The 12,533-nt window shown below is 39.7% G+C and overlaps 1 protein-coding gene across 1 annotated transcript in view; it reads right to left on the reverse strand.

Annotated features, from left to right (window-relative positions):
- Positions 1–12,065, reverse strand: part of tkv (serine/threonine receptor kinase thickveins) — a 29,396-nt gene extending 17,331 nt beyond the window's left edge. Inside the window, exon 1 of the mRNA XM_011502238.1 lies at positions 11,854–12,065. Within this exon, the coding sequence (XP_011500540.1) occupies positions 11,854–11,962 (109 nt within the window). The 5' untranslated portion in view covers positions 11,963–12,065. The remainder of the gene's footprint in view (positions 1–11,853) is intronic.
- Between the last annotated feature and the right edge of the window lie 468 nt (positions 12,066–12,533).

A 12,533-nucleotide genomic window follows, 5' to 3' on the forward strand; every position in this document is an offset into this window, starting at 1 on the left:
TGCATGTAAAAATAGTTGAATTACTTTCGAGAGAGTAGTTGTTGATTATCTCTGGGATCCATCTCCCTTCTCTTGTTTCCCGCCTACACCGCGACCGCTGCGCAAGCGCTAAGCTGCTTTTTGGTTATTCGACCGTGCGCATTATTGTTGCTTCCTATTTTTATTGCTTTCTCAGGGATTTTTTTTTTCTTTTTTTTTTTTTCTTTACGGCCTCTCGTCTCCACTATCTCGGATAAAGATGTTCTTTCGCGCGAAACGACAATTTTTAAGTCTTCCTTGGGGTGAAGGGGGTGGATTGAATAGCCTATGTTATTAGGTATTCTATGGAGTGGTTTCATTTTATTATTTACTACGTTTATGCGATTATATAAAGTATTCGTAATTTTCGCTTATAAAGTGCATTTACTATTAATCAACTTGAACAACATTTTCTAGCATATAATCGTCAAAAGTATAAATATTAAAATACGTCTACATTCGATGATAATATCGTTTAACGTATACGACGCGGACGAATTGTTATTGTCATAAGCAATCGAGTTATTTATTGTCTTATCATTGTTAAGTTAATTTGGTGAAATTCAAACTTTGTATAGAAAGTAGCTGCTTACGAAAGTATGGAGTTTGTCATGTTTCTAAAAGTATATTTTCATTCTCACGCGTTTAGAATTTCATGCGAGCCATTACATTATCACTGTTCGTAAACGCAATCTTCAAGCGTATCCTTATTATTTCACTCCAAATTCTGATAAGCGATTTGTTATAAAAAGATGAACGCTAATCATTGAAGAGAGTTGATCGAAACATTATACACGATAGATTATTTTACTGCGGAAGCCGAATTGAGCGAGCATTCAATTTATGCATTGCAAGGGTTGACTTTTCCTTACGTACAAAATGTATTACGTCGTCGTAAAAAATGCGACAAACTTATTATTTTTTTTTTATTTATTTATTTATTTCTTTAATTTTTTTTTTTTTTTTTTTTTTTTATTGAGCCTTTTGATATTTCGTTATGAATTTGTGTAAAGCAAAATTAAAGCAAGCCGAATTGACTGCAAAGATATAGTACAGGAAGCAAAACTCGATAAGACTTCTCGGTATAAAATCTTGGTACTTTTTTTTTTTTTATCTTTATTCACATTTCCGTAGCGCGCTATCTCCCTCTCTCTCTCTCTCTCTCTCTCTCTCTCCTCTCTTTTTGCTTCTCTTTCTATGCACTCTATCTATCTGTCCTTTAAGAAAAGCAAAGTTATGGTTAAAGAGAAAACACATTTCGACAGTAAAAAGTGTCGGATTGCCGGGAGTGCGCGCGTCTGGAACGTTTCTCTCGTCTGCCAAAAAACTCTTTTTCCCAACAGTAAATCCCGAGAAAGGACGCGCCTCGAATGTCCTCTAGTGGAACTCGTGGTGAGCTCGTGTTGTTTGAAGAAACAAAATCCTGGCCATATCGAGGAGGATGAAGATTGAAAGAAAGCGATAATATTTGTTTAGGACGGCTGCACGAGAATAACGCGCGCTTTATATCTCCCTTCGGGAGCCTGAATAAAAAAATAAAAGAAGAAAAAAAAGAAAAAAGAAAAAGAAAGAGAAGTAGAAAAAAACGTAATGTTTGCTCGCAGGCTCAACACACATTATTTCCCAGGCTTTGCATTACATTTCGCGTATTTATCTTTTAAAAAGTGTCTCGTTAATGCGTTAAGACGATCGCTCTCGCCTATGTAATTTTACGCGCATTTGTTCGAGAGAGAACAAGCTGAGCTCGAGATTTCTTTTGTTCACCCTGCACCCTGAAATTGGCAATGGTTTTATGGTATCGTTAATAATAAAACCATATCTATGTTATATGATCTTTTTGTGTATATTGTTGTAAAGCATTGACTTTCCGATAAGAATTTTAGTTATTTGGCCAAACATAAATTCATATACGACGAGAAACATCTGAAGCGCTCGTTTGACTTTTCCAAAGGTAACGAAAAGTCTCGCCTTTGAGCTTCGTCTTTCTAAAGTGTCACGAACTTTTAGACATACATTATCGAGCATCTGTCATTAAAAACTTGAAGGAAAAAGTAAAAAAAAAAAAAAAAAAAACTCCGGACAAATTTGAAATATAGCAAGAGTAAGCTGTTGGAGATTGTAACGGGATGTTGAAGCAACGGCTCATCCGTCACCCTTGAAGACGACATAGCGTCGAGAGCAAATTAACGAAAAATTTTCTCCGCGCATTTTTTGTCATCGCAACTATCGCTGAATTTGTGCAAAAACAAACGAGACGCAAGTTTGACAAACCACGGATAAAGAAACGATCGTAACGACAACAACGCATAGATACGAGATAGATAGATAGATAGATAGATAGAGAGAGAGAGAGAGAGAGAGAGAGAGAGAGAGAGAGCGTAAAAAGAGAATGGAGATGAACAGACGGGCTTCGGAACATGAGGGGAGAATTCCTGAAAACGTGGTGAAAAGTCACGCAAGACCATATATACGTAATGTGAGAGAAAGGAAAAAACCAAATGAAGGATCGGCCACAAAAATTGTGGAAAAACGCGAGTGAAAAATTTACTTACTAGACACTCTTTTAAACATTCCAATGATTTTTACGATAAGTGCAATTAGGCATTGGCACGCAAAATAAACAAAAATAAAGAAAATTAAAACAAATTGTTTCGGTAAATTGTAAACCATTCAGGGAGACTGAATTTTAGTGGATAAAGATACATCGGGAGGTATTCCAACTATATAAACGATAAAAAAGAAGTTCCTTTGTACTATTAGATTGTTATTTCGATTTATGGAATCATAATTTTTAGATGCGTCGAAATTGCAAACGTGAATGTGGGTCATGAAATATAATACAACATCTATATACTGGCTCAATTATAATAATTGGTACTTTGATTTTATCGTCAATGTTAAGTGACGTATATGGACTTATTTCCACTAAGGATATTATATTCTCCAACAAGTTTTTATAATTTTATTTGTGTACGTTTGTACCGTGGAGTAAAGTATCTCTCTAATTTCTTACGAAAGCAAATTATCACTAAATATTTTACGAGAAAACTAATTGGCCTAGATGTCATAACAATACCTCAACTTTGTAGATAAATTCGAATAAAATGAGAAATTACTTGCTAAAGCAAGGGCACGTTGATAATAAACAAGTCGAATCGTTTGGCTTCAAATTTGGCACGTTATTAGTGATTGAAAAATATTTGAACAAAAGGCCAGAGTATACGCGTGGAAAAATTCCGAAAGCGGTCGTACGTATAGTATAGACGCTAGGAACGGAGCAAGAATGAGATGGGGATTGGGGGGGGGGCTCGAAAAGAAAATTGGGCAGAATGAATACAAGAATATACAGAGGAATATGCAGAGGGAGGTGAGGAGAAAAAAATGCAACGTAAAACCGAAGCCAGAACATACGGATGGAGAATCAAGTAAAGAAGGCCCCAGCAGCAGTTCGACAGGATCCTAAACCGTAGTCGAAGATGAAAAATGGGGGGAGGGCGAGAGAATAGAGCGAGTTAGGGAGTGAGAGTGAGAATGGGCGCGCGCGTGTGCATGTATGTGTGTAGGAGAGAGACAGAGAGAGAGAGAGAGAGAGAGAGAGAGAGAGAGAGAAAGGAAATGCAATTTATCAAGTTGCGGCGCTGCAGGCGTTTCCGACCCAACAACAGCAGCAGCGAGTCTTTTCTGTTGCTTCTGGGCCGAGGCGACCAAGAACACGACCAAGACAGAATGAAAGACAGAATGAAAGAAAGAAAGAAAGAAAGAAAGAAAGAAAGAAAGAAAGAAAGAAAGGAAGAAAGAAAGAATGATAGAAGAAAGGAAAGCACGAAGGAAAGAAAGAAAGCCTGGCACAATGCCAACGTTCTCGTCTGCGCAGTTTCATTCGGACTCGATTCCTCGCGCCTAGACTCCTCCTCACTGCCCTCTTAGAGCTCTTTCTTCTTCTTTATTCTACCGCTTTCTCTCTAATGAATAAAGTGCAGCTCGTCCAGCAATTTTTCACAATGCACTTTTCGAGCTAGCCGACAGATTTTTCATCGAGCACTTTCTCATTACACGAACAAAGGGACGTGACGACCTCGCATACTTAAGGCAATACTTACATACACTTCATCCGTCTCACAACATTACGTTAGCCAATCTCCCAATATCTCTCTCTCTCTCTCTCTCTCTCTCTCTCTCTCGCTCTCATCGACAGCTACTCAGCCGAAGTCAAGATTCGCTCATTGATCAACATTTCCCGGAATTAATTAGCGCGGAATAGCCGGACGTGGGGCCATTTTCCCGCTGGTGCAGCCTCGGCACGTTCGAGGGGGCGTTTCCCTAGGAACGAGGCGACGGTGGAGGGTCGCGCGCGCATACCGCGACGTTTATTTCGAGAGAAAGGGAGGCTGAGGCTGGTGCTGGTGCTGGTGCTGGTGCTGGTGCTGGTGCTGGTGCTGGTGCTGCTGCTCTTCTTCTCACCCCCTTCCGCTCGCCCCGCTCTCTTCACCCCTCTCGCTCACGCTATCTCACTCACTTCTCCTCTTGCCGTCGCCGTTCGTATATTTCGGCCTCGTCGCCGTGGCGCTAATGACCGTCCTGGAACGTGCATTAATTCCGTTTGCATAATTCATCGCGTGGGAGTAGCCGGCTGCTTTATTAGTGCTCCCTCGAATTTGGCTGATAGCGCGCTGTTTTCGCCCCACTCGGCGCATTAACAGTGCCGTTATCATCATGGCAACTGCTGTTGGGTGAGAGCAGCTGGGCACACGGACGTACGTGGCACGCACGCACGCACGCACGCACGCACAACCTTCTCTACAACTCGCGAGTTTGCTCTTTTCATTAATTACAGTCCCCGCGGGTAATATAAATTATCGTCAAATTCGATTTGTCCATATATTGTACTATAGAGAATGGTGGGAAGGGCAGATATATCGTTTTTAGGTCAACCGTTGTTCGCGTTTTTACGTGGTAATTTTGTTGTGGCTCATCTTCGGGATAAACAGATCGTATAATGTTAAGTGAACTTGAATAACACGACATTGATATGTGAAATACATGAACGAGCAAACATATTGTCTCGTCCAACGGACAGTTGAGCTACGTCGCTTATATAAATACTTGAAAATATCGTGATTTACAAGCTGCGCGAATATAAATTGTGAATTGGCAAAAAAAAAAAAAAAAAAAAAAAAAAAAAAAAAAAACCGCACGATTCAAATGATTCACTAATTCGTCATCCCCATTCGGACACGTTTCCCCTCTTCCTAGGAATCTCGCAATTTGCTCGTCACCCTCGCACCCCGTTCAACTTGGCTTCGAATATTTTTACTTTAACGTGATTGCTTTTTTAATTGTTTCGCCAACGATTCACCAACGATCGTCCCCACCCTCCTTTACTTGATTTACTCGATACGCGTCCCCGAGTGCATTTACATGCAAAGCACCGAACACGCCCCCTCCACGTTCAATAGCACTCTAAGTTAATCGTTTATTTCAATTAGGCGCGAAAGCTCGATGATCTGAAGCGGGAACGAAAAATGCGACTAGGCATGCGAAACCTTTTTCGTTGAAAATGTTAAGGAAATGCTGAGGAAAGGATGGTTGTAAGATGTTTCATATTGCGCGTCTCTATCGCGACTGTTCTTACGTCAGACGTGGAATTTTCGCGAGCGCAATCGCACAACGTGCAGCGATCGCAAGGCCAAAAGACCATAGAGGAAACATGAACGAAAGTGCATTTTTTCTCGTACGAGGGGTGAATGAAAGAAATACGAAATAATTCGCCTACTAAGTAGGGTGTCGTTGATCTTGCGTTATTATTTAGCACGTTATCGACGTCTCTCACGAGCGTATGTTTTTTTTTTTTACATAAAATTAGCTCGAGAGAGAGAGAGAGAGAGAGAGAGAGAGAGAGACAGACAGAGAGATAAGTCAGAGTCTGGCGGTGTACAACGAGCCTGCGGTGTCAATACGCGACGTATGAATTTTCTCTAGAGAAATTTGACGCGATTATTACGTTTAATGTAGATTCTGAACTAGAATTGATCGAAAGGGTGGTGGTGATATGTGGCGAGTGGCGCGTATGCGTAAAATTATTTCAATATTCTTAATGGATTGATAAGGTTGTTTCACTAGGTGTCGTTTGACATTATAGAGTCGAAATTTGCTGAAAGAGCCCTCGGTCCGATAATAATTTAAGATGTTCCGAGAAAAAATTTTACAGATTTGAACTGACTGATAAGCGAGAGGCAAAGACATCGTGGGACGTATTAAATTAAATCTTTCGAATCCTGCGTATTTAATTGAATTACGTGGCGTTAACCGTTCACTGCTTATTTATTATATATATATATATATATATATCTGTGATAAAAATAATTTTTTTACGTAGACTAATCAATGTTATATACGCAGCATGTCTTACAAGCGCTACTATTTCTATTTTGCAATGACTGAAGCATCGCTTTCTCCATATCGAAGTTATTTTTCCCGCGGTGAATGTTTATTTACGTATTAAAAGAAAATTCCGTTGACAGTGACTTCTATTCAAAGTTATTAAATACGATTAACCAAGCTTATTTACGAATGGCCATTACAAATAATCATTTTCAACGACAAATAATTGATTTCTAGATTCTAATTAAAATTCTTCAGGATGTACTCAATTTATTATCGTAACTTTTACGCAATTTCTCGATACGACGTCTTATTATTTAAGAATAATGCATACATTTTAATGACGAGTCTTGGTTCGTGTTATTTATTATTAACATTCAGCTATATTAATTTAGATGCGTATAAGTAAGAAAATGGGTTCGTACAGCGATTATATCAACACGTTCCAAAAGTAGAGAAAAATCACGAGACGAGTTTGTTTTGAACGACTGCTCCAAATTCCCTTTGGTGTGCATTACGATTAAAACCGATGCTAAAGTTATCGCAAGTAGCTAAATCATCTACTGATTCTTCGTCAAAAATAAAATAAGTCATAACAATGAATAAATAAATAAATAAATCGATATAATAATAAAAAATAATAAAAAAAAAAAAAAAAAAAAAAAAAAAAAAAAAAAAAAAAAATTAGTAACATAAAATGTTTGAGAGTAATGCAAATTTTCAATAGAACTAAATGTAAATAAGGAAGTTTCTTATTAATTGTGAATCATTTTCTTATAAGGCATTTGCTGTGAATGTATTTATTATCCATTTAAAGTTGTACTTGGCCGTATCGGTGAAATTCTCCCATTAAAATAAAAATGCCTCGTTACGAGTATTGCGTGTAAGAGCCATTATTGATCGTCGGCTGTACGTGGCTCGTTTAGTTTCATTTTTCTATCAGATTATGTGCTAGATCATTTCTAATGTATGTAGGAATTATATTGAGAAAGCGAAAGTGCGTATCCCTGTGCTCGTTCCTTAAAGCTCCAATAAAATTTACATCGAAGGCTATATTATCACAACTGCTTTATTAGTAGGCGTTTCACGAGCCGACGCGAGCCCAATAGTTTTTGACGTTGTACCGAGCATAGCCAAGAATAAACGAAATACCTTTACGTATGGCACAGGCCATAAAAAGGTTTGAAATATAAGATGAGCAAAAGGGAGTCGTCGTCAGTCACGGCTAAGTCAGTGAGCTCGAGAGAGTCTAATCGCAGCATCTGCGCGGAGACACTCGCTACTTATGCGAGCGGCTTCCGACAGTTGCTCACTATAGTGACATACGTGAGCGCGCACCCACACCCACCCGCACACATACGGACAGGGACGCGCGTACATGAAAAAACAGATAGAAGAAAAAAATGAAGAGAGAATAATAGAAGGAATGGCAAAGAAATACAGAGCAGCCGATCTGTTGCTGCTGCACCTTATTTTCAACGACGTGATCTTATCGCGACGGCTGCCACCGGAAGACAAAAATGCATCCTTTACGAGAGGGGCGACGAATATAAGAAAAAGAAAAAAAAAAAAAAAAGAAAAAAAAAATCATTCAGAGTTATTTCATCGTGATTTTTTATCTTCTTTCAATTAATTATTATAGAAATCGGCCGAGCAAATGATGAAATCGTAGACGATGAAAACCAATGGGTTTTCGATTAATTTTATCGATTAATGATCGACATTACAATACTTTGCGCGCTCATGGATATAACTTATTTAAGGAAATAATGAAATAATGAAATAGGGTAATAAAGCAGTAAGCCATTTAAGAACATTTGTAAATACTCTTAAGATCCTTAATACGAAGGAAGTTAAATAAAACGAGGAACGATGATAATTAAGATAGATCGAATATACATTCGGGGCAACGGTTGGGAATCACACGAGTCTTTTTGGAATTTAGATTAAACGATTTATTTCGTCCGCCTAAAATAAGAGTCGTTATTTAGAGAATAATCATCAATCCAATAGAAATTTAAAAAGATCTACTGCCATTTGCGCCGAATGTAGCTATTTGAGAACGAGAATTGGTTGCTTTGGCCGGTTAAAGAGTAGCGTTAAAAAATAACGATGTTTCTTAATAGACATATTAGCGCATAAAAGCTATTCGCCATTTATGAGCGAAAAGCAAGTCGACTACATTGTCGAGCGAAGGCGACAATAACCGTTTAATAACCGAGGATGATGATAAAGATCGATGTGAAATATTGTAATACACAAATGTGAGTAACATCTGCATCGGGACTAAATGCTTGGACACATTTCGCATGGGAAGCGGCGGCACATAGATGGGAATAAAAACATAAAAAAAAAACAAAAAAAAAAACAAAAAAAAAAAACAAAAAAAAACAAAAACAAAAAACAAAAACAAAAAACAAAAAAAAACAAAACAAAAACAACGCGTAGATTTACAATGCGTAGACGAGGTCACTTTTTACCCCACGACGAGCGACTGAAATTTATTGCAATATTGGATTCATCTGGGAGAAGTAAGTATCCTTGGGTCGGATGATTTCTTAGATGAATAATTATCAGAGAGCGTGGTGATGCGCATCTGCAGGGGCACATTCCAACGAAGAACACACGCGACGGAGGCAGGCGGCACGCATTTCCTGTGTCCATGTAAAATCAGGGCTCGGTTTTCCTTGTCACGTGTATTCCCCGGCACTGTGGGTGTTATCCGGCTCCGGGGATTCACGCCCAAATCGTCGTCAATCACTTGGTCGGGAACCGGGAGAGCAGGGATATATCTGAGCGCAATCGATATCTTACTGGTATAACCGAGGAATGCCATCGTGGCGAATGTGGGTACTTGAAAGCATTTTCAAGATGAAAGCATTTTTGAAGAAATTGTCGAGGCTTTCTTCCACCACAATCGCTATATCTGGTGGAGGTTCTGCGAGACGACTGTGCTCGGGTACTCGTGAAGAAAAGACTATTTATTCTCTCTTGGTACTATACGATTCTACGAAGTATGACTTTAAAATTGTTATTTATGAATATTCGTAAGCAGGACAATTTTGTTGAAAAAACTTGAATAGCATACAGGTATTTTTATAAATTTGACTGAAAAGTAATCTATACATTAGCTTTTTCACTTATTTCTTTTTTGTTATTGATTTTTTTTTTTGTTTTTTTTTTTGTTTTTTTTTTTTGTGCTGTAAGAGAATGTTCCAAGTAGGTAATAAAAACCAACCATTTTATGAAGCATGTAGTAGTGGCATTAATATACGAGCCAATTTTTCTCATTAAAATATATTATATAATATGATAGTTCCAATAAAATTCTAATAAACCTTGTATTTAATTAGCCTTATAATCATAAAAGGATTTTTTTTTTTAAACATTAAGATACAACAGTAAAGCCAATAGAGACATATTCGAATCACTTAAATTTTACAACGTCATTGGCCAAATTATGTACTTGGAAATATTTTTTTGTGTTCTTAGAATTAAAGGCTCTTGATTCGCTTGTTCGAGATGTGTTTTAAATTTTTAACTTTACTGACGTCTTGATTTTTTTTGTTTTGTTAAATTTTTGTTTGTTTGTTTGTTTGTTTGTTTTGTTTTGTTTGTTTGTCGTTGTTGTTTTATTGTTGGTTTTTTCTTTTATTTTTCGTTTTAATGGCAATAAAACCGATAAAGATATCAGAGAAGTTTGAAAAACTTTAAATCATGACATCACTATATCATATCCGTTCAAACGATGACGTCAAAGTAAAACTAATTTTCGTGAGCATTGAAGATTTGAAACGGGGTATTAGCTCGAATCCATCTAAGCGTGATAAATATTTTTACGACTCGTCCAATTATTTATAAAGTTCAACTAGCAACTGGATATATTGAAGTAACTCAAGTCGCCGCGCCAATACATTGTCGCTCGGATTTATTAATGAAAATTCCGCGCGCCCAAACAAATCGAGTTGCAGTAATGCGGAACGCCATCGAATTTACAAATACGCGCGTGAATAATTTGCGAGAAGGGCGAAACCTAAAAACATATACATTACAATAATAACACGCTGACTTATTTTGACTGACGATATATGATTTGTAATGAAATCCGATTCACTCGGCCTATACAAGCCAATGAATAAAAACTACGGAATGGAAAGTTGAGAAGCTGTCGGTCGGTGGTGAAAATGAATTTCGACTGCCAGTGAATGTATACGTAGGTACGAAAGTACGGTCTAAAAATATTTGCGAATGAAACTCTAAACGTTTGAGAATACCAAGCATGTTTTTCTTTTCTCCTCCGTGACATATCTAATAATGATAATTCTGAGAATATCACTAATAGATTCTAATACGATGGCCAATTATTATATTATATGTTTTAGTTATTTATTAATTTTTGTTTTTTATCAAACTTGTCGCGGAGAGAGGAGTAAAATAATTCCTCGTTACTTTGAGCTTGGCTGGTGCTCGGTTCCGTCAATTTATTCATGGGCATAAATGCTGAAATCGCCTTTCATAAAACTCGACGGTTGTTATTAACGTTCCTGTTCCTAACGATACGAGAAGCAATAATCTATCGATCGATCCATATAATCCAATGCGATGCATTAAGTTTATAACGACGTCGAATTAACGGGTTGGCATTTTAATTTATTTTTGGACAATATCACAGTCGTCAAAGCGCATTCATAACCAAATATAAAGCGCGACGCTACGATGCTGCGAGTACCGTTAATAACGTGCTTAATAAATTGGCCAAGAACGCATCTCAATTTAGTAGCCATTGTAACACGTGTGTGCCGTTTTCATAATAGAGTGTGCGTTTATCGCTAGCGGCGTTTCTGCGAAAATAAAAATAAAAGCAAGCCAACGAGCACATGAGACGGGCGCTCCGTCATTGAGGGGAGATGAATTTTAGGTTAGAATGCACGGCTTCGGGGGACGAATGTTGTCGTAAAGAGCGAGCTTACGACAAAAATGCCTCTCGTATGTTTTGAAAGCGAGCGCGTTCATTGCGCTGAATTGAGAAAAAGCGCCTTGTCAACGGTGCAACAGTGTACGTAACGATGAACATCGGACGTGGAGTGCGCCACGCTTGTTTGCGACAATTGTTTTGACAAAACACTTGGTAATAATTTGCCATCGGTCGAGGCTGGGTATCGGGCTGGAGTCAAGAGAGGGAAAGAAAGAGGCTCTCCCCGGTGCGGGGAGCCGATGGATTTTAAAGGCTGGCTTTCTCCGGGACGACGAGGCTGACGGCCGACAGCAGGAGTGCGGGAACGAGGGAAGGGGTGAACGAGCGTCGCGCTGATAAAAAGCGAGGAGAGAGTGAGAGAGAGAGAGAGAGAGAGAGAGAGAGAGAGATAGAGAGAGAAAGGCGGACGCGCACCAACGGAGGTTAGGATATGTACGCGCGCTCTAGCAGGGCTCCTTGATAATGGACGCAGTGCTTACCGGCGAGACTCCTCGCGACGAGGATCCCCAGGCCGAACCAGAGCCCAGCCAGACTTCGTTGGCTGGCCCCGAGGACGGCCGGTCGCCGTCCAGCTAGGCGCGCAGCCATTTTCCTTGGCAGTGCTTCACGCGCGCTCTCTATCTTCGTCTCCGTCGCTCCACCAGCAGCTCCTCTCCGTATGCGGACAGTGGTGGTGGCGATGGCGGTGGCGATGTCGGCGACTGCTGCTGTCGCTGCTCTCTTCCCGTCGCCGCAGCTCCGTCGCTAATAGTCCCCTCCGCACTACTGGGCTCATTCGCTGCGGTTCGTTGTCGACGGCCCTCGGGGGGTCGAGCGACCCGGTCCAGCGGCACCGTGGACGCGCATAAAAGCGAGTCGTTCTCTTCGTCTCTCCGTTTCCTCGATCACAGTGGATGGTCTCTACGGGGCGACGGATAGCGGCCGATTAACAGGGTCCAGACGATGAAGATGTGTTGAGGAGTACTAGGGATGAAGGCAAGTTTGTAAAAAGAAAAGTCGGAAGGAAGAAAGGAAGGAAGGAAGAAAGGAAGGAAGGAAGGGAGGAAGGAAGGAAGGAAGGAAGGAAGGAAGGAAGGAAGGAACGAACGAACGAACGAACGAACGAACGAACGAACGATCGAACGAACGAACGAACGAGCGAGCAAACGAGCGGCAGCGA

Source organism: Ceratosolen solmsi, unplaced genomic scaffold (assembly GCF_000503995.2).
Source record: "Ceratosolen solmsi marchali unplaced genomic scaffold, CerSol_1.0 scaffold31, whole genome shotgun sequence".
Taxonomy (NCBI): Eukaryota; Metazoa; Arthropoda; class Insecta; order Hymenoptera; family Agaonidae; genus Ceratosolen; species Ceratosolen solmsi.